This window comes from Bactrocera tryoni, unplaced genomic scaffold (genome assembly GCF_016617805.1).
Source record: "Bactrocera tryoni isolate S06 unplaced genomic scaffold, CSIRO_BtryS06_freeze2 scaffold_11, whole genome shotgun sequence".
NCBI lineage: Eukaryota > Metazoa > Arthropoda > Insecta > Diptera > Tephritidae > Bactrocera > Bactrocera tryoni.
In genome coordinates, this window is record NW_024395824.1 from 17,722,060 (window position 1) to 17,747,682 (window position 25,623).

At 38.2% G+C, this 25,623-nt stretch overlaps 1 protein-coding gene across 2 annotated transcripts in view; it reads right to left on the reverse strand.

Moving 5' to 3' along the window:
- Positions 1-25,623, reverse strand: part of LOC120779501 (procathepsin L-like) — a 227,552-nt gene that overhangs the window by 164,207 nt on the left and 37,722 nt on the right. For both annotated transcript variants that reach the window (XM_040111795.1, XM_040111794.1), the window contains exon 3: positions 17,481-17,641. In XM_040111795.1, coding sequence (XP_039967729.1) covers positions 17,481-17,641 — 161 coding nt within the window. The remainder of the gene's footprint in view (positions 1-17,480; positions 17,642-25,623) is intronic.

Genomic DNA, 25,623 nt, shown 5'->3' on the forward strand with positions numbered 1-25,623 from the left:
AGCAATACCCATTGCCGTCCATTGTTACAACAATTTTTTTTAAAAAATCGTACCCAATGATTACGTCTATATTGATTTTACTATCTGTTATTACTAAAAAGGTGTGCTGCGTACATAACCCGTCGACTATGACTTGCGCTACAAATTCACCCACCACATCTGCGGTAACGTTGCCTAAACCATATAGTGTAGCGAAACTTTTTTGCAATTTACATGTGCTAAATCTTTGCTCATACACACCCATACGTATTAACGACACGTCTGCACCAGTGTCTACCAAACAGCACAAGTTTTCGTTATAAAACTGTCAACTGCTTCATTCGCTCTTTGTTAAATACAATGTTGATGTTACGCCTATACTCAGGACACTCTTTAGCCATATGACCCGTGCCATTACATTTAAAACACTTTGTGTCTTGTTTGCAATCGACCCTTTTGTGTTGTGTTGAACCACAATTAAAACAATGCTGATTCTTACGCTGTACGTTGCTGCCACTCTTATCTGTTTCAATTTGCTCACGACCACCTGCTGCAAATCGACGTTTACTTGTTTCGTTAGAGCAACCAACGGCTCCGATCAATTCATATGCTTTGATTAATTCTTTATGACTTCGTGCGCTATATAAGGGATATTTTAGATCATTTCGCACTTCGACACCATCAGCTATGTACGAAATCACTGATTCCTCTTCTACATTACCTACCGCTGCTATTTTACGCATCTGAAGAACGTACTCATGAAATTTCTCTGATGCAAGTTTTCGTCGTTGCCTTAGCTGTTTATGTACCTCCACGCTGCTTGGTGTTTTCTCGAACTCCTCCAGTAATGCAATACACAATGACTCATAGCTGGATACTGTAACAGTTTCTAAAAACAATGCTGCCGTGCCTTTCATTTTGTTACGTGCGTTGACATACTTTTGCTTGGGTGTCAAATCATAAGCCTCAGCATTTTCGTCGAAATTAGCAATCCACTGTCTAATTGGAGTAGATTCCCCATCAAAACACGGTATAATTTTCGTGAACGCCTCGATTGACACATTATTTTTGTTTGTGTCACTCTGCTTCAATGTTTCCACAAATAATTTGTATAATTCTCCAACGTCGTTACCACCGGCCATGTTTCTTGCTTCTTCTTTTTTCTTCTCTCCTTCTTCGTCAAACTCTACGTTGCTCTGCTTTTGTTCGAATAACTCAACTTCGTTGACTGCTGCTCTGTTCTCACTGCTGTGCTCTGCTTGGCTTTCGCTGCTTACTTCGACAGCAACCGCTTCGTTCTTCGAATTCTCTGCTCCGTTCTTCTGCGTTTTTTTGGCTGCTGTGAATTTACTCGGCTTTTATTTGAATGCAACATTCCGCGCTCCGTGTTTGCTCTTCGGTTGAGCCCCCATGTAAGGTCAAATAGGACCAAAGTTTATTATTACAAATGAGTTTAAATACATAAATGTTGATACAAAAAGAAATTAAGTTATAAAACGTTGAACCTCAGTCTTTGAAAGCCAAATTCACACTGTGCCGCTGTCGGTTCTTTGCGTTCCCTCTTCCTCACCTCTTCCTGCCCGGCTGTCCTCTATTGACAAGCGTTGCCACCTTACATATATGGACTTATATAGTTTATGGGGTCTCCGACACTTCGTTCTGTGTGTTGCAAACTTCGTGACAAACTTAATATAGCTTGTTCAGGGTATAAAAAGAAAACTTTATAATTTAAATAATAGGTTTTCTAAAAACTCTTGCGGTATTTTCGCTAGTTGGCGCTGAAAGCGCATAGTTCTAGTTTTATTCGTCGCATCGGGTCATGCTATACCTTTTTGGAAAGCTCATTTCACGCGCTAACACGTGTTTGATTGTCGTTTCTTTTAAGTCGTTCGTGAGTTATAGCGTCGCAAATATGGAGCAAAATGAAGAGAAAATACGGCATATTTTACAGTACCACTACGATAAAGGCAAAATGCATCTCAAGCCGCCAATAAAATTTGTGCAGTTTATGGACCCGATACAGTTTCCATTTCCACCGCACAACGATGGTTTCAACGTTTTCGTTCTGGTGTAGAGGTGGTCGAAGATGCGCCACGCTCCGGAAGGCCTGTTGTCGAAAATTGCGATAAAATCGCTGAATTGGTCGAAAGAGACCGGCATAGTAGCAGCCGTAGCATCGGTCAAGAGCTGGGCATGAGTCATCGAAAATTCATTTAAATTTCAATAAAAAAAAAATAAAATTCTATAAAAATACCACAAGACTTCTTTGACAACCCATTATAATATTTTAAAAATTCTTTTAATTTTTTTTAATGTTTTTTGTTTCAGTTTTGGACATAAGTCGCTTGACGCAACACCGGCCATCTGGACTACAGATTATTTATTAAGATAACTCAAAAGACTTCTTCACTTGATGGCGTCTATCAAAAGAGTGACGCTTCTTAAAACTAAAAGCTTAGAATTCAGTTGAAACTGTAAATTTCCAAGAAGAATATAAAGAGAATGAAATAATAGAATAACTGACAAACAGTGCTGCCAGATGTGATACGTCTTGTCTGTGTGCCCACAATCCTTTAACATCCATGGGCAGTAATGCGAGCTTATGAATGGGAGCTTTAATTGTGCCCGCCTTGGTTGCCACGTCCACCACTCGTACCCTGCCGTCTTGTTCTCCTGCGGTTGCGACGACTCGTCTTAGCACCCACTGCTGCGGTCCTCTTCGTGAACGAGGGGATGCAGGTCGCAGTTGATGTGCAGCCATTTGTTGCGCTCTTGAAGGCCCGTCAGATATATTTTGAACCACCGTTGCCAAAACGCTTGCTTGAGACAGCAAACAATTTGCCATATCTCGCAGCAGCGAATTGGGTCCGTTGGCACTAGTGCTGGTGGCAGTGCACGCAAAAGACAACCGAAAATTGCGCTGGAGTTAGCGCTTCTCCGTGGTGGGTCCTGGCTCAATGGTGCTAAGGGACGCGAATTAAAAATGGCCTCTACTTCGGCGAGCAGTGTTGAGAGCTCTTCCGCCGCGAGTAGAGCGTCGCCGAACGCGCGAATGACCAGATAATTGCGGACTTCACCCCGCCTCCCATGATCCGCCGAAGTGTGGCGCTCTGGGTTGTATACAGCCAAAGCTGAATCCTTCTTCGGCGGCGAGTCCCATTAGTTGTGAGGCTTGCGCTAGAAAAGCCTCCTTCAGCTCGCGCAGCTTGCGGTTGGCGCCGACGAAGTTGGCTGCGTTGTCGCTGAATATTTTCTGTAGTATCCCTCGGCGTTTAATGAACCTTTTTAGGGCGAAAATGAAAGTATTAGTAGATAGGTCCGTCACTAGTTTTAAATGTACTGCTTTAGAAGTGCAAACGAAAACTGGTATACTACATAAGTTTTTACGGGTGATCGACCACGTATTTTTAAAGTTGTATATATGGAACCACAAAAATCAACGCCACATATCAGAAAAGGTCCTAGCGCTCGAAATCTTCCAACTGGCAAATTTCCCATTATTTGGGTTTGCAACTTCGGCTTGTAATGAAAGCAGTGTGTACAATTTCATACGATTCTACCACAACCTTCCCTGGTATTAATTAGTCATATGAGTTTTCGAAGAAGCGCATCCAACGCTTTTGCCTCAGAGTGGTGATACGAAAGTGTAGGAACCATAAATAAGTGATAACGAAAGGCGTATATTTATTTAGCAATAATGGGAATTTGGCATCGTATGGGAGAGGTGCATTTAATAAGAGACCTCCTACTCGGATTAAATAAAATGAAAGCGACATATCCGAGTACTCATAAAAGAAAGGGTTGAGGTTTTGCAAGTTAGCGGGTAGCGTTGTGCCTTTTGACAGTTTTCGGATTTCACTCGCACACTCAGAATGTTAAATCGCCCGGACAATTTTCAAAAAACTCACGTTTAATTCGTCTGCAGTCAGAGCCCTTCCCACAGTAGGCATTTTTGGTCGTTTGATCCACCTTAATAAATATGCGAACACACGAAGCAACTTTTGATGAAAAGAGAATTTTGCGATCAGGTCCATTATAGTGTTATCTTTCACATTTATGGCTAGTGCGAAAGTATTTTTCTTCTTCTCTAATGCTTCATCGTCTGGGGAGAGCTAGCTGGAAGTGAGTGTTTATTGGCCATAAAACAGGGTCTTCTAGGAGGAACTGTGGACCGCCAAACCATATTGAATTATTCAATTCATCCACGTTGCAACCCCGAGACACTTGATCCGCAGGATTTTGTTTCGTTGGCACATGTCGCCAATTTATATTGTAAGTCAATTCTTGGATTTCAGACACTCTATTTGCAACAAAGGTTTGTAATGAAGATGGAAACGTTTTTACCCAATACAATACGATTTCAGAGTCTGTCCAAATATAATTTTTTCAAATTGTCGATTCAACATTGGCGCAATTCGTGACCATAATTTGGCAAGAAGGTGTTCAGCCGAGAGCTCGAGACGCGGAAGAGACTTGGTCTTCAGCGGAGCCACTCTAGACTTTGCAGTAAGCAGCGTACATTAGACACCACTAGCAGATTGGCATCGTATGTATATGCAGCATCCGTACGCTCTTATTGAAGCGTCGGAGAAGCCATGGCTTTGGCATACAGGAGTCAACTCTAGGTTTACATACCGAGGAATGCTAATTGATGAGAGCTGCAGTAGGTTGGCTTTGAAATGAAATTCTGCCAGCTAGTGTCGAGGCGCAATGGAATCGACTCATCCCAGTCTAGTTTTTGAATCCAGCGCTCTTGCAATAAAATGTTTGCTTTGGTAACTAGTGGGGCTAATAATCCAAGAAGATCAAAAAGACTAGCGGGGACTGACAATATATTTCATTTAGTGGCTTGCAGATCATTAAAGATGGCATCCAAAACAAATCCTCTTTCGGCAACCAATGGACTCCTAGTGTTTTGGCTGAATTTTTGTTATTGAAGCTTAATGACTTTTCATTGCAATCACTATCAAAAAATATAGGGAGGTTCGAAAACCACTTTGTTAAGGTGAATCCGGCCGAGTTTAATATTTTAATTACTTCACTTCTTATAAGATCTATAAACTCAAAAGTTTAAGATCCTGTCAATAAGTCATCGACATAAAAGTTTCTTTTAATGGCCAATGAACCGAGTGGATATTTAGTTGTATTAGCATCACAAAGCATTTGTGAACACCGTGTTGCGAGAAATGGTGCAGGCGCAGTGCCGTAAGTGACAGTATTAAGTCGAAAAATTTACGTATGCTCTGAGGGATGCTCTCACACAATAAGCCGACAATTTATGTCTTCTTCGTGTAGCATTATTTGGCGGTACATTTTAGTAATGTCTGCCGTTAATGGTACTTGTGTAAACGAAATCGAAGAAGAGTTGAGTACAACTCTTCGTGGATGGTTGGGCTTACCATCAAAAGTTCATTTGAAATTTGAGATTGTTATTTTCTTATTGTTCTTTAGGCTCATGTGACTCAGTACTCTGTATTCATTCATAAAGTTCAGATACATTTTACGAAGTTCTGGACCTTTCAGGGTTCTTCTCTCCAGGGCCTGAAACCGCCGAACTGCGGTTTCATAAGAGTGACTGATTAACGTACGGTCAACGTTAAAGGGCATTTTGACTTGAAGCCGTCCTGAAGGCAATACTTGACTTGTATCCACAAACAAAATTCTACACTCTTTTTGCTCTGGTGTGAATTTGATGTCATTTGTTTCTAAAGGCAATAATTCTAAAGCCCAAATTTTGGGGCACCGAGTTTATTGACGTTAAGTAATCTTCCGATTTGCATAATTTGGTAGTTGTAGAAGGAGGAGGACTTAGATTGCTGACATCCCCTAAAAGGGTTTTCTGTAGCGTTGGTTGATTAGGACCGTTTTTAATTTGACCAACCGCTAACAGATAGAAAAATGTTTCTGCATCCAATGAGATAGCATTTTTTGATTTATCGAATTCTGGATCCACCAATTCAATATTGGGCGCAATTTTCCGGTCATTAACATTAATGTTATGGTCTGAATGATTAGCCGTAAAACAACGCAATATCCAAAATTCCGCCGAAAATTCGTAATTATTTACCCGCGACCCAATTCCTATTATCCTTAACGTTTTGTATTGGCGTCGAATCCGCAACTTCTGTGCCAAGTCCTCCGTCATAAAGTTAATTTGGGAGCCTGAGTCCAGCAACGCTCTCGCATTCAGTTTTTCTTCATTTTCCTAACTGGTCCTCACTTGAATAACTGCAGTCGCCAACATTACCCGATCCGGTATACTTGTTGTATGCATAACATGTGTGGTGAATGGTTGTGGATGAGGTGTAGCAGGGAAGGAAACGGGATACTGGTTCAACAACATGTGATGTGATCGATTACATACGCGACATCGATCCACTCTACACTTGGACACGGTGTGCCCCTTACGAAAACAATTTATGTATAAGGGCATCGATTTCACAAACTCGAACCTCTGTTGTACCGAAAGTGCCTTAAAAGTGAGGCAGGCAGTTAAAGGGTGTTCCCTAGACTTGCAGTTTTGACAAATTGGCTGCTTTGTGTTCGCAGCAACTAAAGCTGATTTTTTTCTGTCCATGTGTGGCTGCTACATGTGTATATAAGTAACGGCAGCAACGGAAACGGTTTTTGTTTGTACCGGCACTTTAGCTTTTACCGGTTCCTTAAACTTGCGGCACTTTGAATTCACATACTTGTATATGTATATGTATATATGTATGTACGGATTTTTAATCCTTTCTTATAATTTATTATAAGATTTTGTTTTGTATAATTTGTGGTTTTTATTTTTATCACTGTCACTAAACCGTGAACACCGACAACCGAAAAGTGTAACTTAGGCAATTACTTGCGAAAAGAATTTTTGCACTTTTATTACTATTTATACTGTATATAATTACTTAAAATTTTTTAGTCACGCACTAGTTCTGGCGCCATTAAAATTCTCAAGGGTTTTTGAAAAAGAAAATTTTTTTTGATGCGTGATTTCACTTATTCAATATTTTTGGACTGTATTAACTTAGAAATGAACCAATTACCTGTACCGAAATAGCTGGAATGTAAGTATATACATACGTATGTACAAAAAGAGGTGAGCATAATTCATTTAGTTAACTAATAGTAATAGATTAGGGTGTGTGTATTATAATTCGGGTAAGTATTTTTACGTAATAAAAAGAAAACGTTATAATTTAAATACAATATATTAATAATTTGGCACAAATCCGATTTCTTTGGCGCCGCGATCTAAAGGTACCGATGGAAAGCGGAAGTCCTCCTGATTAAAAAATATAGGAACCGCAAACTCTTCGTTTACGAGATATTCGACTTTAAAGTTTAAAAATTCCCAAAACTCGAACATTTTAACAGGCTATTTTATTACATTTAACACACTTTAGCACATTTTTCACTTCAAATTCATTTAATTAAACTGTAAACATTTAAACAAATTCGCAAATTACACTTTTTGCAGGTTTTATAAGCAAGAAATCAATATTTTAAAATTTACTTTTTACACTCGTAGTGAGCATCATTTATGTGCTAACAATTATACGGAAATGGAGCGCTGCCATATGATAATAAACAACTATGAGTAATTAGCTGAAATTTCTCTATTTCGATATAAATTACGTAATAAAATAATAAAATACTTAGCTTACTCCGGGTATTGGTTCGACCAGGGTAATTTTTTTCAAGTGCGGCCGAAGGCCGCCAACGCAAAAAGAAGTACTACGCGAAAGTGCTTCAGTCACCCTGGGCATTGGCTCTACCAATATACATATATATAAATATATAATGACAACAACAAAAGCAGCAACAAAAACGACGCGTACGCGGAGATGGATCCCTTTAAGAAGGCTTCGCGATTGGTCAGATCGCCAGTAAAAGTGCTATCGTTGGATAGACCTGTGCTAGCCAAAACCTCACCATCGGCGCTGCAGGAAAATACGCCCTCACTAACGGGAAGACTAGGCAAGCGAGATCATATGTGTGAGCTAGGAGAAATGATCCAGAAATTAGCCGATATGATGCGACCGCCACAGCGCTCCATCAACAATTCCATACGGGAATTGCATAAGTCAATCGCGAAGCTGCACGCATGCGCTAGAGATGAACACACCCGACAGGGTAAATTGAATCGTAATGTGTCAAGTCAGCCACAGGTTGTTGAAATAACACCCAAAAGACCACGTGATAGCTAGCAGATGGGAAACCAAAGCCTCCCATGAGGAGTTAACGATAAAAACGGTAGTTGACCTGACTAGCGAGGAAAGAGAAAACAATCCTAAAGATGCTACACCGAAATCAATAACGGAGCAAGACTGGGTCACGGTCCAGCGTAGGACTCAATTGAAGAAGTTCCTTAGGTGCCTGGAATATGGGCATGTAGAGAAGGTGTGTGGCGGGCCAGGACCCAAACGATATACGAAAATAATATTGACGTAGCAGTAATATGTGAGCCATACAAAAACAAAAGAACTGACAAGTGGATCTCAGATACACCAAAGAAGGTAGCAATATGGGCATTTGGAGACAAAACGTTCCAAAATAAACCACTAGTTAAACGGGCCTATTACGCCAGAGCGAAAATATTAGGTTGTCAAATATCTCCGCCTTTTTGTATTTTGAATTTTGCGGCTATGTATAAAGCACTACAGAGCTCGTATCTGGCAATACTATACATCTTTGAAAGGTCTTGACATAACCCACAAAACGACGCCATGTATGATAAGTTTGAATATTGCGTTCAACAATTATAGACGAGTAAACATGGAGTTCACTAACGCCGAAATTCGCGAAATTTTAAAGTTTTCCTTCGTTAAAAGCAAATCCGCTAGAGAAACGTTTCGTGAGATTAATGATGTTTTAGGGGATGGTACTCTATTACTTCGAACTGCTTAAAGCCTTCGCTGTGCCCGACGCTGCTGAACACAGGAACAAAGAACACTTTAGAAAAGAATGGCGTGGCTTCATTATTGGCGGGTGTGTGATATATGTATGTATGTATATACACAGAGTGACCATCTGGCTATATTGATAAACATCTGTAAACACACACAAGGATTATGCAGAACCGCCTGTCGCCAAAAAATGCAGTCCAAAGGGTGGAAGATTGAAAGGCTTGACAAGAAACTTTTCCAATTTATGCTGGACGAAAAACTAAGGAAGGATTGACGTATGTAATCTGACCAAACTGCTGATGGAACATATTTCCAAAGCCTGCGATGCGGCCATGGTCAGAAGGAAGCAAACAGCCCAAAAAAAGCCGGTATACTGGTGGAGCAAAGAAATCGATTTACTAAGAAACGGATGTCATAAAGCGAGGTGCCGATTTCAAGGTAGAATAGATATAAGACTGAGAGAAATCTTAAAGAAAAAGCGCAGTGACCTCAAAAAAGCGATAAAGGTGAGAGAAACGTCTTGCTTCAAAATGCTATGACACAAAGTAGACGAAAACCCCTGGCGCGAGGCGTATAAAATAGTAATGGGAAAGATAGGATCGGACAAGGGACAAGCACCGGCCCGCGTTGCTTAGGAATGTGGTAGAAGTTTACTTCTTGAAAAAGCAGAGCCCACAGATGCACTACAAGTAAGGGATTACGAAGGTTTGGTAATTCTAAAGCACCAGTCCTGGATGAAATCTCGAATAGGGCCCTGAATCTCGCAGCGAAATACAACGCAAAACCACTTGTGGAGCTGTTAATACGATGTCTATGGGAAGGGATTTTCCCCAAAATATGGAAAATGCAGCATCTAGTGCTTTTACAGAAGGCAAACAAAGCAGAGGAACAGAGTTTTTATCGCCCACTATGCATGATCGACACAATGGGCAAAATGCTGGAGAGGATTATCTGTACTAGAAAGTCACTTAGAAGGTGAGGTCTGCAGTCTATCCAAAAACCAATACGGCTTCCGCAAAAAACGCTCAACATTTGACGCAACTAAGAAGCTCCCATAAATATTGACGGACACAGCATTACAACACAATCAGCACTAAAGCACATTGGTGTATTAATAGACGCGAGACTCAGTTACAAATTGAGAAAAGTGTGCGAAAAAGCTGCCCGTGTAAATGCGGCCTTAGCCAGAATCATGGTTTCATCTTCATCGATTCAGGACAATCGGTATTATAAATCAAAAATGAAAATCTTGACAATTTCTGTACACGTCTCCAAGCGGTATATGATGCCATCTGACGACTCAGATCTATCTGAATATTTTAAATCCTCGGCTTACGAAAATACGAAAATTACGAAGAGACAAAAGCCATGATCTCTGATCAATTAAAATTAATAAAATCAATTGCACCTACTCCACAACCGGGAGTAGAGCTGCCACAAAGATAAACCCAAGAGGCAAGTTCAGACATTCACCTTAAAGTTCCAGCATGCGACACAGAAATGTTGGAGGTAATGAACAATGGCCGTCCTTCCGGGACATTTTTTAAATTATCGCAAGCCCAAAAATTGTTTCGCCTCTGATACAAATCTAAAGGTCAAGCAAGCGCAATGGTAAAACAGTTCGCTCTTAATGACGATAATTTCAATTTGTCTTGAGAAGACCTGAAGTCAAGATACGAAAACAAACGAATATTACTAGATAAGCAAATAACGATATTAATAAACTTGCCCAAAATTCGAAAGAAAACAAGTAAAGAACTTATCAAACTTCAATCCCCACAATCCATTACCTTCATTTCCCTTGAATATGATGGTGTGTTAGAAGAATACCTCCATTTAGACCACATGGAGGAAGTAAATCCAGGGGAAAAAATTGTCAACGACCAATACTACTCCTTTTTCTTGCCACATCATGCTGTAGTAAAGCCAGGCAAAACAAGTAAGGAAGGGCTAAGTTCGGGTGTCACCGAACATTTTATACTCCCCCATGATAAAGTGATAATCGAGATTTCATTATACGTCATTTACGTATTTTTCAAATACCGTATTTTTGTAAAGTTTTATTCCGCTATCATAATTGGTTCCTAATGTGTGTATATACTCGTATTATACAGAAAAGGCATCAGATGGAATTCAAAATAGCGTTATATTGGAAGAAGGCGTGGTTGTGAACCGATTTCACCCGTATTTCGTACATGTCATCAGGGTGTTAAGAAAATATTATATACCGAATTTCATTGAAATCGGTGAAGTAGTTCCTGAGATATGGTTTTTGGTCCATAAGTGGGCGAGGCCACGCCCATTTTCAATTTTTAAAAAAAGTCTGGGTGCAGCTTTCTTCTGCCATTTCTTATGTAAAATTTAGTGTTTCTGACGTTTTTTGTTAGTCGGGAGGTGTATGGGAGGTGGGCGTGGTTATTATCCGATTTCTTCCATTTTTGAACTGTATATGGTAATGCCTGAAGAAAACGACTCTGTAGAGTTTGGTTGACATAGCTATAGTAGTTTCCGAGATATGTACAAAAAACTTAATAGGGGGCGGGGCCACACCCGCTTTTCCAAAAAAATTACGTCAAACATGCCCCTCCCTAATGCGATCCTTTGTGCCAAATTTCACTTTAATATCTTTATTTATGGCTTAGTTATGACACTTTATAGGTTTTATGTTTCCGCCATTTTGTGGGCGTGGCAGTGGGCCGATTTTTCCCATCTTCGAACTTAACCTTTTTATGGAGGCAAGGAATAAGTGTACCAAGTTTCATCATGATATCTCATTTTTTACTCAAGTTACAGCTTGCACGGACGGACAGACGGACGGACGGACAGACGGACGGACGGACAGACGGACGCACGGACAGACAGACATCCGGATTTCAACTCTACTCGTCACCCTGATCACTTTGGTATATATAACCCTATATCTGACTCTTTTAGTTTTAGGACTTACAAACAACCGTTATGTGAACAAAACTATAATACTCTCCTTAGCAACATTGTTGCCAGAGTATAAAAGCAACAAAAGAAAGAGTTGTCTTTGTATCCTCAAAATCCTAGCTCGGGAAATTCTCTAAATGATATCCTTTATACGGGACCCACCCTCCAACTAGATTTATTGCTCCTCATATTGAATTGGCGTTTATTCAAATGCTTATTCAATGGCACGTTGAAAAATGGTATCGACAAATAGTCGTACATAAAGACGACCAAGACTTTAATCGAATTATGTTCCACACCAGTCCACTACGCGACTTCAAATTAAAAACAGTTAACTGTGCACCATATCTAGCTATTCGAACACTCCACGAATTGGCAGAAAACACAAAGTCAGAATTTCCTCTGACAACTGAAGTGTTAAAAACTCACACGTATGTAGACGATATTCTGTCTAGTAGTCACACTCTTCCACACGCATACGAATCTAATCTAAACAACTAAGGAAGGGCTAAGTTCGGGTGTCACCGAACATTTTATACTCTCGCATGGTAAAGTGATAATCGAGATTTCATTATACGTCATTTACATATTTTTCAAATACCGTATTTTTGTAAATTTTTATTCCGCTATCATCATTGGTTCCTAATGTACTATATATTATAAGCAGAGAAGGCATCAGATGGAATTAAAATAGCTTTATATTGGAAGAAGGTGTGGTTGTAAAAACCGATTTCACCTATATTTTCTGGGTGCTATGTCATCAGGGTGTTAAGAAAATATTATATACAGAATTTTGGCATTGAAATCGGTCTAGTAGCTCCTGAGATATGGTTCTTGGTCCATAAGTGGGCGGCGCTAACGCCCATTTTCAATTTTTAAAAAAAGCTGGGTGCAGCTTCCTTCTGCCACTTCTTCCGTAAAATTTAGTGTTTCTGATGTTGTTTTTGTTAGTCGGTTAACGCACTTTTAGTGATTTTCAACATAACCTCTGTATGGGAGGTGGGCGTGGTTATTATCCGATTTCTTCCATTTTTAAACTGTATATGGAAATGTCTGAATGAGACGACTCTATAGAATTTGGTTGACATTGCTATAGTAGTTTCCGAGATATGTGCAAAAAACTTAGTAGGGGGCGGGGCCGTGCCCACTTTTCCAAAAAAATTGCGTCCAAATATCTCCCTCCCTAATGCGATCCTTTGTTACAAATTTCACTTTAATATCTTTATTTATGGCTTAGTTATGACACTTTATAGGTTTTCGGTTTTCGCCATTTTGTGGGCGTGGCAGTGGGCCGATTTTGCATATCTTCGAACTTAACCTTCTTATGGAGCCAAGGAATACGTGTACCAAGTTTCATCATGATATCTCAATTTTTACTCAAGTTACAGCTTGCACGGACGGACGGACAGACGGACGGACGGACAGACAGACATCCAGATTTCAACTTTACTCTTCACCCTGATCACTTTGGTATATATAACCCTATATCTGACTCTTTTAGTTTTAGGACTTACAAACAACCGTTATGTGAACAAAACTATAATACTCTCGTTAGCAACATTGTTGCGAGAGTATAAAAATGTAACAAACGAAAATTTGTTGGACACTAATTTCCTTATATTCGAAAAGGGAGGTACAACAAAAACTTAAGGCATCCAATGGAATGTGATATCGGACCAGTTCTCATACACGACTGTGTCCATATCCGCATTATCCGCCATAACAAAAATACAGATTTTGTCTTCGGTGGCAAAACTTTTCGACCCCGCAGGATGGCTTTAGCCAATTATGATACAAGCGAAAATCTTAATTTCTCAAATACAAATTCCACGATGGGTAAATTATTCTCTGGAACACAAAGTCGAATTACACGGCTTCTGTGACGCCTCTGAGAAAGCATACTGCGCTACTATCTACATATGTGCGCAAGTTAATTTTTACATTAAGTAAAAATGAGTCAAAATAATATATTTTGAGCTGCACCGAAATGTGTACTCTTTATTTATACTCTTAAGATTAACTTATTACATGATTCTTACTTCCATTTATACTAACTAATATGTTTACTTATTACTAGTTGATAGTTTGTTAAGATACAGATTATATAAAGTGCTTAGGTTTGTTTACATATATATTGCTTGCTTAGATACAATTGCTTTGTTTTAAGATAAGGTTGTTGTGGTATTCAAACTCAATGTTTTTGTGATACTTGTTTGTTTAGGATTGTTTGTTGTAGTGATAGTGCATTTCAATTGTTCCAACTCAAGGTTGTTTTGAGGTTTTTTACAATTATAAGGAATACGTTCCTTAACTCGCACACAAAGTGACACCGCGACCACAAGCCACTTATTAGTAGCAAAAGCAAAAGTGGCTCCTTTAAAAACGCTAAGTCTACCACGATTTGAGCTACTATATGTAGCACTACTTTCCAAATTAGTATCCATGGGGCAAATGCATTTAAACATGACAAAATGCAAATTATATATGTCGTCCGATTCCGAAATTGTACTAGCCTGGTTAGAAAAACCAGCCCTACCACCTAATGCAATGCTTAATATAATCTCCTGATTCTTGGCCCCAGGTCACCCACGCGCAACATAATCGCCCCAGAAGGTCGAAAAATCGCACATTTTCACACACGACTAGATCCTTAAACGATTTTCATCGTTTTCCTGAGCTCAGAGTAGTTGCTTGCATTTTAAAATGTATAGAGCAACTCAAAACCAAAGTCAAGGGATCACCTACTTCAACCGCGATATATCACTACAAAGATAAAAAGAGCTCACTCTCAGTTCTAAACCCATTTCTAGACACAAAAGGTCTGCTTCGTGCCAATGGTCGGCTTGCTAATTCAAGCCTAACATACAACGAACGGCTCCTCATAATAATTTCAGAGAGGTCTCCATTTGCCACATTATTCCTGAATTACATCCACATATTAATGATTCACGCCGAATATCGCCTCATGCAACATATGGTACGCCAGGAGTATTATATCCCTCGTCTTAAGCCGCAAATCAAGAAGTGCATCTTCACGTGCAAGATTTGCACTATGCAAAAGCAGAAACTGCGAACGCAGATTATGGCAGCACTTCCACCCTACCGTTGCATTTTCGCTCTGCCTTTTACCACAACACGGCATTTGATCGCTTCGTTGCTCGACGTAGCTTCCATTCGAAAATCATTAGCGATAATGGTAAAACATTTATTGAAGCTCAACGAGCCATAGAAAAACCTTTTTTTTTGATTTCCTAACCCAAGTGTCACCTGACATCGTACAAAAGTACGCCCCCAATATATCAATTGGAAATTTATACCCCAAGCGCTTCTCATATGGGCAGTTTATGGGAATCAGCTGTAAAGAGCTTCAAATCCGACTTCAAACGGCTAACTGTCATTCAATTATGAAGAGTTTACGATGAGTTGAGTCGAATTGAAGCCGTTCGCAATTCATGGCCACACACAGTACTCTCGCAAGATCCGTCAGATTTCACCGCCTTAACTCCAGGATATTTTCTCAAAGGAGCAGCCATTCTGGCCATCCTTGAGCAAAGTATGGAGTCGTTATCCCTATTAAGTCGATGGGAAAGAATGAAAATTCTCCATCATAATTCCAACCGCCGATAGAAAGAAGAATACATAAAGGATCTCCACAAAAAAGTACCGTTGGAAGATCCCTGAACAAGCTCCAAAACTTGGAGATTGTGTGCTCATCCATGATGATTATCTGGTCTCTACTGAATGGCGGCTTGGTCGCATAGAAAAGCAACATTACGGAATCGACGGTCACATAAGAGTACGCAAAACGGAACGCTATCCCAACCGCTATGCTTTCTACTAACCTCCGATGATCGCGATACAGCCAACGCAAACAATCAACCGATATAATCGCAATACAATAAACTAATCAAATGAAAAAAATAAAAAAAAACGAGCAACATGCCAATAGCAACATTTAAAAAAAAAACAAAAAAAAAAACTTAAAAAAATGGTCGATCAGTACGACGACCGATTCATGTCACATATCGTGGCACAATTGCCTATGTCGAATTGTATGACAGATTTGTATAGTATAATCAATAATCTCCTTGATACAGATTACCATGGACGCAGATACGCCAGTGACAATAACGCCAACCGTTCGGTCGGCTACCGACGCGTACCGGGCCTACCCAAACGCCCCGAGCTGGAATTGCAACAGAACCTGCAACAGCGCCTGCAATGGTATCTGCACCCGCTCCTCGTGGTAGCATCTGATCATCGTTGACCTCGGAAAGGCATTTGGGTGTAAATTAACATATACATGAATCATGAAGATTATTGTATTAAATTTAATATTTTTTATGCAGTTTAATATCATGGCGGAAAAAATGCAAATCGACCTTCTAATATAAAATGGAAAACAACACATTTTAAATCGTAAACGTGCAGGTGACTTCTTTATTGCAATGTATAATACTGTAGTCAGCTCATGTATTGAATAGAAAAAATTTACAATACAAAACAATGTGAACGAGAACGTCTTCTCCAAAAATCCAAAGGCAGCCAATAAGATTTTCCATTTCTTTGATTTTCAAAGCACATACTTTTTCTGGAAGTAACAAACTTAGTTGAAATCCATTCAATACTTCTCTAGAAAAGCGCGTCTTCAAATCTTCGTCGATTGCAACAGAGAAATGTACACTGAGACTCTTAGTACTCTTCGCAAGTTCTCCCCCATTTCCTTCCTCTGAATCCGCCACTGATTTTAGACACAAAAATACACTGTTAGGAGTAAAATACGCCCCTTCATTTTTATTGAGATAACTCAAATTTTGGCTGATGTATGCGGTATAAAGTCACTCGGAAGTTCTAAAATTTTTTTACTCGGTATATAGGAGCTAAGGAAAGTATTGACGCAATTCATACCATTTCTGACACATATACATACTATCATCAGCAAAGGGTTTGAAATTTATTTATCGGTTTAAACTGTTTTAATAGTGTCATCCATTTTCACACCGTCGGTGAGAGTCTTAAGTGAATTTGACTATTGTGGCTGTAGTGGTCTTGGAGATATGTACACTTAATCCATTAGAGGGCGATCCACTTTATATGTTTTCGTTCAATGGCGTGAAAGTTGTCCAATTACGCTGATCTACGAACTCCGCCTTACTTTTTCACCAAGGAACATGTGTATCAAGTTTCATCGAGATCTTTAGTTTTACTCAAGTTAGAGCTTGCACGGACGGACGGGCGGACAGACAGACAGTCACCCGGACTTCAACTCGTCTCATCATCCTGATCATTTATACAAACTATATCTATCTTGCTTCGTTTTAAGTATGAAAAACTTTTAGATTTTACAAGATGTATATCTTCACAAAATTTGGCATGGATTTTTGTAAAAGGCACAATTACTGAACGATCAAAATCAAGTGCTTGTATGGAAACTTCTTTTTGTTCTAGCTCTAATTAACGGGTTTTTCTAATTTTTGTTGGAAGCTAGAGATTCCATAGAAAGACGAATAGGTAGACAATATCAATTTTTTTAGCTCCCTATGATACCTGTCTTGATCTTTATCTTTTAAAGTAAAGTCTTACGTTTAAAATTGCTTTTCTTTAAACAGGTTGCTAAAATAGGTAGAAACATTTTTTGGGTTAATATGTGAAAAAACTGAAACTTACCTGTATAGTTGAAATGTTCGTGGTGATGCGTTAATGGATATGGGTATCGGTCCAATGTGAGCTACTGCCGCTTCTATAGCTTTTTCATGCTTAGTCGGGAGTACTGCCCAAGAGGTTACATTTACAACAGCTAGCTCAGCGGCAAATTGACATTTATCCTTCTGTTCAAAAAATAAACTTTTTATTAGAAGGAGAAAAAGTTAATTTAAATTAAGTTGCGGCAGATCTAATTAATGAAGTTAAGGGCGTTCCCGCCATCAAAGAACAAAAGATTAGTTTTTTAAGTATTTCAGTAAAAGTCCTGGCGGTAAAAATAATGTTCACCCAAAAAAGTTTCTCGCTAATATTGAGCTTACAATACCGGAATCAACCCTTCAGGCCGTATTGAATAATTTTCTAATGAGGTGTCACATATACAAGTACGTCGTTGAGCATGAAGTCATTTACGGTCCATAATTTTTAAAATAATTAATTATACAAAATAAAATGAAATTTTTTACACCATAAAAAAAATGTAATGCATTCATTAAAAAAAGTTAATGCGGTTTGTTTTTTAGCACGATTCGTGCGCCACCCTGTACACATACTTTATTGCAATGTATAATACTGTAGTCAGCGTCTCCAACGTTTTCTTTTGTGTTGCCACCCAAAAAAAATCACACTGTCTGCCGCCCAGGGTACCCGGGTACCCGTACGCAAATTGGTGCGTATAAGTGCGTTATACGTAAAAATAATTGAGTGCATTCTATCAGGATCTATTTACTGACACCTTAGAAAGGTATTTCTGCTTGAAAGTACTCTATATAAATTATGTACAGACACCTGACATAGTCCTAAATCAGCAATAAAACGCGCGCTGCTCTAATGCAACCATTCTCGATTCTGCGAAGGCCAGTTCCGTGGAATTCGAGTTGTGGGGAAACAGGTCGTTCTTTGAATTGGTTTGTACTTCAGGAACGTTCGAGAATGCTGTGAAACGAATATAAGCTGTATAGTTCAGTTTCTGTTATTGACTCGAAGAAGCCAAACGTATCGCTGTTTGGATAGTTCTTTAGCGTGTAATTGTATTTTATTTATATACGTCAGATAAATAAAAGGATGGAGGAGTTATCGAAATCGCGGTTTTTGAGGTAACGTAAAAACAATAAACACACCCATCGTGGTTTTTAATTTTATCGAAAATTGAATGCGAAAAATATGAATAAAATATTATTTGATGCTATATGCAAGAATATACGAAAATACATTTTACTACTGTATGTAGCCCACACTCATCGAAAAAAATTATTTTATTCGTATTTTTCGTATTCATATTGTTAAAACCCACCGTATATATTTGATATTATTCAAAATGTAATATTATTGTAAAACTCAAGTTTATTTTTATTTAGATTGAGCGAGGCTCAAAAAGAGGCGTATATCAGAAAATTGGATGAGGACGTTGACGCCGCGATCGACAGTGAAAATCCGTCAGACAGCGAGGACGACGATTGGTTTCCGGACGGTATTGAAGCGTCAGAAAAAAAAAAAATATCACGTTGGAAATGGTCGATATTATTGTTCGCTGCACGAATAAAAAAGCAGAAGCCGTGTATCGAGTTTACATCAAACAACATCCAGAAAATGAACCTCGTGTATGGAAAAAAGTAACAGTGACAGAGATGTATTCCTTTTTTGGAGTATTGATATCTGCTGGCGCAAATAACTCAAACACAGATCATGTGACCATCGACGAACAGCTCTACCCTTTCAGAGGAAGAACTAAGTTTACTCAGTATATGCCATCCAAGCCTGCTAAATACGGTCTGAAAGTATTTTGGTTGTGCGATGCAAGTAATGCTTATCCACTGAAAGGGATTTTGTATACAGGTAAACAAGGTAATTCTCGAGAAGTCAATCAAGCAGAACGAGTTGTCAAAGACCTGGTCAGCGATTATAAAGGATCTTGCCGAAATATAACCATGGACAGATTTTTCACAACTTTACCTTTGGCGGAGACTCTGTTATCTTGGAAACTTGCTATCGTCGGTACATTGAAAAAAATAAGACGTTTATACCTCAAAATATGAAACCATCAAGGTCTAGAGAAGTACTGTCAACTCTTTTCGGATTTCATGAAAAAGCTACTATCTGCTCATACGTTCCAAAGAAAAACAAAGCTGCAATACTTCTTAGTACGATGCACTACGGTTATGAAATTTCTGATGCACCTCACAAAAAACCAGAAATTATTTTGTTTTATAATCAAACAAAAGCTGGAGTTGACACCATGGATCAAATGTGTTCGAGGTATTCCACCCAACGGCGAACGTGTAGATGGCCGTTGGCTTTCTTTTTCAATATCCTCGACATTGCAGGTGTAGCTGCCTATGTCAACCTATTATGAAAATAACAGCATGCTTCGTAAGAAAATGAACAGACGAAGACTTTTTCTTCGACAATTGTCAGAAGAGTTAGCAATGCCGATGATCGAAGAGCGAGCGCCGAATCAGCAAATAATGCGAAACCACTCTACTAAAATCGCAGTCGAAAGTTTCTTTGAAAGGCCAATAGTAGAGGTGGTACTCAGAAATGACCAACGTCGAGACGCCACTGGGAGAAAAGCTGTTATTGGATCTTGTTACATTTGTAACGAGCAGCCTATTCGCAAACGCCGAAAGACACGGAAATCCTGCGTTGAGTGCGATAAGCCCGTATGCGATCAGCATTCGGTGAACATTTCTAAATGTTTACATTGCAATAATTAATTTTTAATTTTTCTTAATTTTTTAATTAATTCTTAAAATATAATAATAATAATAATATTATTTTGCGACATGAAATTAAAAAAAATGAATGAATGAAATGAAAAAAAAATGAAATGAATTTTTAGCTTTTTACATAGTGAAATATAAGTAATAATTTGAACAAAAAAATTGAAAAATTTTGAATGAAATATCAATAAATAATTAGAAATGAACATAATTTGTTATAGTTAGTATATAAATACTTATTTACTCCTTTTAGATATAAAATAAAATTATAATCGTAATGTATTACACGAATTTCTATCGGGGTACCCGGGTACCCGGGTGGCTGAGACGTGTTCTTATTTTAAAATGTAACATTTCCGAAGTTAGAAAACAATTTAAACTATGTATAATGGGCAATTCACTAGATAATCGATTAAACCATGGGGATCCAAGAGGATTTTAGCCTATCTTTTTTAGAAAAAATATTATTCAACAAAATACACTGCGGTGGGTACCCGGGTACCCGGGTGGCAACACAAGGGTTAAACAAAAAGAATGAGTGCGTTTTGAAGAGTTGTGCGTGGTCTAAGCTTAACGAGATTTTGCAGGATACTATTTTCTAGAGGTTAAAAGACTTGAGAATTTTGAGAACAGGAAAAAAATAAATCATTTTGGTGCACTTTGTGTTTCCAAAGCGGCAATAAGACGTGTGTAGGCTGAAAAAAGTAAGCGTGGTTTTAAATATATAATTAAGTTAACACATGACTCCCACGCCATGACTTCCACTCTAAACATCACATCACTACGCTAAATCCATTCGCAGGGAACATGCGACATCAGCAGTTTTGGATGATTCCCATCAATCTTGAAGTCATTATGCTTCCACGCCAGTTGGCAGCGCTCGCAATCAGATGCTAGCTGCCAATAGACTAAACAAACAAAGTCGGCAATAAAAGGAACCACAACGTATGAAGAGCTGCGGTTCCAGTTTCCTACATGTTTTGTAATTCATAGAATTAAGTACATAGAATAAGGTATATGAACTAACACATAGGTAGCTGTTAGTTCAATTTTAAGTTAAGCCACAAAATTATATTCTCAATAAAGCCAGTAAGTCTTTAGCAGCCAAGCAATCAAGTTTGATTTTATTCAAAGTATACTTTAATAAGTTTTCAACCAACAACAGCCCACTTGGAACTGTTTGAGCTTGTTCACCAAGTCGAGCGAATAGCGAGTACAAACGCAACTGGCACCAAAGGACTTATTTAACTGGCGCCCAACGCAGCACAAAAGGACATAGAATCCTGGAAAAAAGGACACCACCCACCTACAAACGGACATGGAATTCTGGAAAAGGGACACCATGCTGAAACTAGTGTAAGAATTATAATTAGTAAAACAGTGAAAAGCTTGTTCAAAAAGCTTGTTAACAAAAGTGAATAGTTATTATAAAACGTTTTATTCGTACCATAAAAAAAGGTGAAATAAGTCCAAAATGAACGAAGCACAAATTAGGGAACTATTTGATGCCTTTGCAAGTAAAGTTACGCAATCGGTACAAGCAAACATAAATGAGATAACGGAAAGAGTGAGCAAGTTAGAAAAACCAAATCCAGTTAAAGAATACGAATCAATTTTCGTAGTTAGTGGTGTGACTTGCGAAGAGCCTTTAGACATTGTCAAAACATTACCTGAATTTAACGGGGACGAGACACGTTATGTTTCGTGGAGGCAAGCGGCATTTGCCGCACACAAACTATTTGCGCCCTATAGAGGTAGCTCTAAATATTATGAAGCCGTTGCAATTGTAAGAAACAAAGTTGTAGGTCGTGCTGATGCCACGTTGGCCTCCTTTAACACGGTATTAAATTTTCAAGCTATAATAGCCAGACTTGACTTCACGTTCGCAGATAAGCGACCAATTTACCTAATAGAACAGGAGTTATCGACTTTAAGACAAGGCCCCTCAAGTGTTACCAAATTATATGAGAAGGTAGAGAAAAAATTAACCCTTATCATAAACAAAATAATTATGTCTCACGAGGGAAATTCCGAACTAATTACATCATTAACGACAAATACCGTAGTGACGAGCTTCGTGTTTTTATATCTGGGTTGAATAAACCATTATGTAATATTTTGTTTTCTTTAAAATCAAGTAACCTGTCTAGTGCGCTGGCATTAGCCCAAGAACTTGTGCCAAATAATGCCCGACACAAGATTCAAAGATACAATTACTCTCCGTACTACCAAAGTGCATCTAATACAACGAATCAGGGAAATAATAAAAATCAAACCCCTATGCCAATGGAGGTTGACCCAAGCACTTCCTGATTTGTAAGGAGAACACCGTGTAATACTTCTTTCCAAAACGGCAAGGCAGTAAATAACTACAATAAAAGCAGATCAAATGTTTTTAACGGTCTAGGGGAAAGCCCAACACAGGTGAAAAACAGCCCTGCCGATGGTATACAGCAAGTACCCAACAAAATGCAGAGCATTAATCACGTCGAAACAGACGAATGCAATTTTTTAGATTAGAATCGCGGCTGCCATATATAGAAAAGCGCTTAAATTGTAAGCTGCTTAGATTTCTCTTGGACACAGGTAGTGCCAAGAATTACATTAAGAAGGTAACATTTTTAAAAGGGATTAAAAAACTTGGGAAACCGTTTATCTTAAAGACAGTGAACAGTAAATTGATCATAGATCAAAAATGTCTAATAAACGTGTTCCACAAGTACTCGTACTTTTATATATTACCCGAACTTCAATCGTTCGATGGTATTATGGGATACTATTTTCTTAAACAAATAGGTGGAATTATTGATACAAAAAAGGAGAGACTTAGAAGTCTCGCGGAGGTGAATCAATTGGAGTTAGAGCATTACCTGCCTTCATATGTAAAGACCTGGTTTTACGAAATATTAAGTAAAAATGAGAAAGTTTTTGCGGACCCAAACGTCAAATTAACATACAATACAAATTAGCTACTATAAGCACATCGACGAAGGAACCCGTTTATAGTAAAAGCTATCCATACCCAATGGCGGTAAGTGAATTTATTAATAAAGAGATTAATGAATTATTAATAAACGGAATCATCCAACCTTCCAAGTCGCCCTATATCAACCCTGTATGGGTAGTGGGCAAGAAGGGTATAGACGACAACGGCCAAAAAAAGAAAAGACTGGTCATAGATTTTAGGAAATTAAATAACATAACGGCCAATGATAAATATCCCATACCGGATACCTCAGTTATCTTATCGAATTTAGGCAAGGCCAAGTTTTTCACTACGCTAGACCTCAAAGCGGGTTTCCACCAAATTCTACTGCACGAAAAAGATAGGAAAAAAAAAGCTTTTAACATCAATAATGGAAAACACGAATTTTGTCGCATGCCATTTGGCCTCAAATGGCCAAGTATTTTCCAACGGACCATAGATGATGTGTTAAGATCCAAAATAGGGAAAACATGTCATGTCTATGTCGACGATATAATAATATATTCGGAAAATGAAAACGAACACCTAAAGCATTTGCAAGAAATTTTAACTTTACTAAATAATGCAAATAAGAAGGTAATTTTAGAAAAATCGAAATTTTTTAGAGAAGAAACGGAATTTTTAAGATTCGTTGTATCAAAGGATGGGCTTAAAACTTCACCCGATAAGGTGAAAGCTATCCTTCAGTATGAAGAACCGAAAACTGTTCGAAGTCTCTGAGCGTTTTTGGGTCTGACACGATGTTATAGAAGATTCATTAAGGGGTACGCTGACGTAGCAAAACCTCTCACAAAATTCCTGAGGGGTGTAAATGGCAATGTAAGCGCAAACCAGTCGAAGAAAATACCCGTTGAATTAGATATAGAAGGACGAAAAGCATTTGAGAAACTAAAAGAAATTCTTACGTCTGAAGAAGTAATACTTCTCTACCCAGATTTTAATAAGCCCTTTGATCTGACGACTGATGCGTCATATCAGGCTACTGGTGCGGTCTTATCACAAAATAAACGCCCAATCACATTCATTTCAAGAACACTGTCTAAAACAGAAGTCAACTATGTAGTAAATGAAAAGGAATTACTGGCTATAGCGTGGGCTATAAAAAATTTAAGAAATTACTTATATGGATGCAAAGGACTCAATATTTTTACCGATCACCAACCTCTCACATTTTCAATGTCAGACAAAAATCCAAATGCAAAAATAAAAAGATGGAGAGCTTTTATAGAAGAGTTCGCCCCAACAATTTTTATAAACACGGCAATTTAAATGTTGTAGCAGACGCTCTGTCAAGGCAACACTTAAACCACCTAACTGAGTCCTGTTCCCATTCCGAAATTTCTTTAACAAATACAATTAGAATAATACAAACTCCCTGAAATAGTTTTAGGAACCAATTAATAATAAGTAAACGCGATAGTAACAGTAAACAGACAAAAATTTTGTTTCAGAAACTCATTCGACATGAGATAAACTTTACGGATGAACAAAATCTTATAAAATTACTAAAAGAAACAATTAATCCTGATGTAGTTAATGTACTTTACTGCGAAGAAATTGATCTCGGAGAGATACAACAAATACTATTAAAGAACTTTTCAGGTATTAAATTCGTGTACACTCAGAAAATTGTGATTGATGTAACTAACAAAGACGATCAAGAAGAAACTTTAGTTGCTGAACACAACAGGGCACACAGAATTGCAAAAGAAAATTATAAGCAAATAACAGAAGATTATTTTTTCCCAAACATTAGGAAAAGGTTAAACGAGGTCATTAAGTCATATAATAGGAAACAAGACAGACAAAAAATTTAAGAAACTCCTATTCCAACTTATCCAGGGGAAATTTTACATATAGATATTTACTCGACGGCAAAGAATTCATTCTTGACATGTGTCGATAAATTTTCCAAATTCGCAGTAGTAAAAAAAATTAGAAACACACACAATTATTGATATAAAAGTAGGCATTATGGAAATATTAAACATATTCCCTAAAACGAAGATTATAGTGTGTGACAACGAGCCAGCACTTAAGTCAGAAACAATTAAAAATTACATTAAAAATAACCATAATATACAGCAATATGAGGTCCCACCTCACCATAGCAAGTCAAATGGTCACGTGGAGCGATTCCATAGTACACTCACAGAAATTGGTAGATACATAAAAAACGAAGGGAACTCAAGTGATGTCGTGGAAATAATCTTATTAGCAACCATTAAAATTCAATTCATTCGGTCACAGACTATAAGCCAATAGATATAATTTATGGGAAAGAATTATCATATAAGGATATAAGGATATAGATGGAAAACTTAGAAAAAAACAAGCAAATGATTTAATATTTCATAATAAAAAAACTAAATATAAAACATATAAAAACGGAGATATTGTCTAC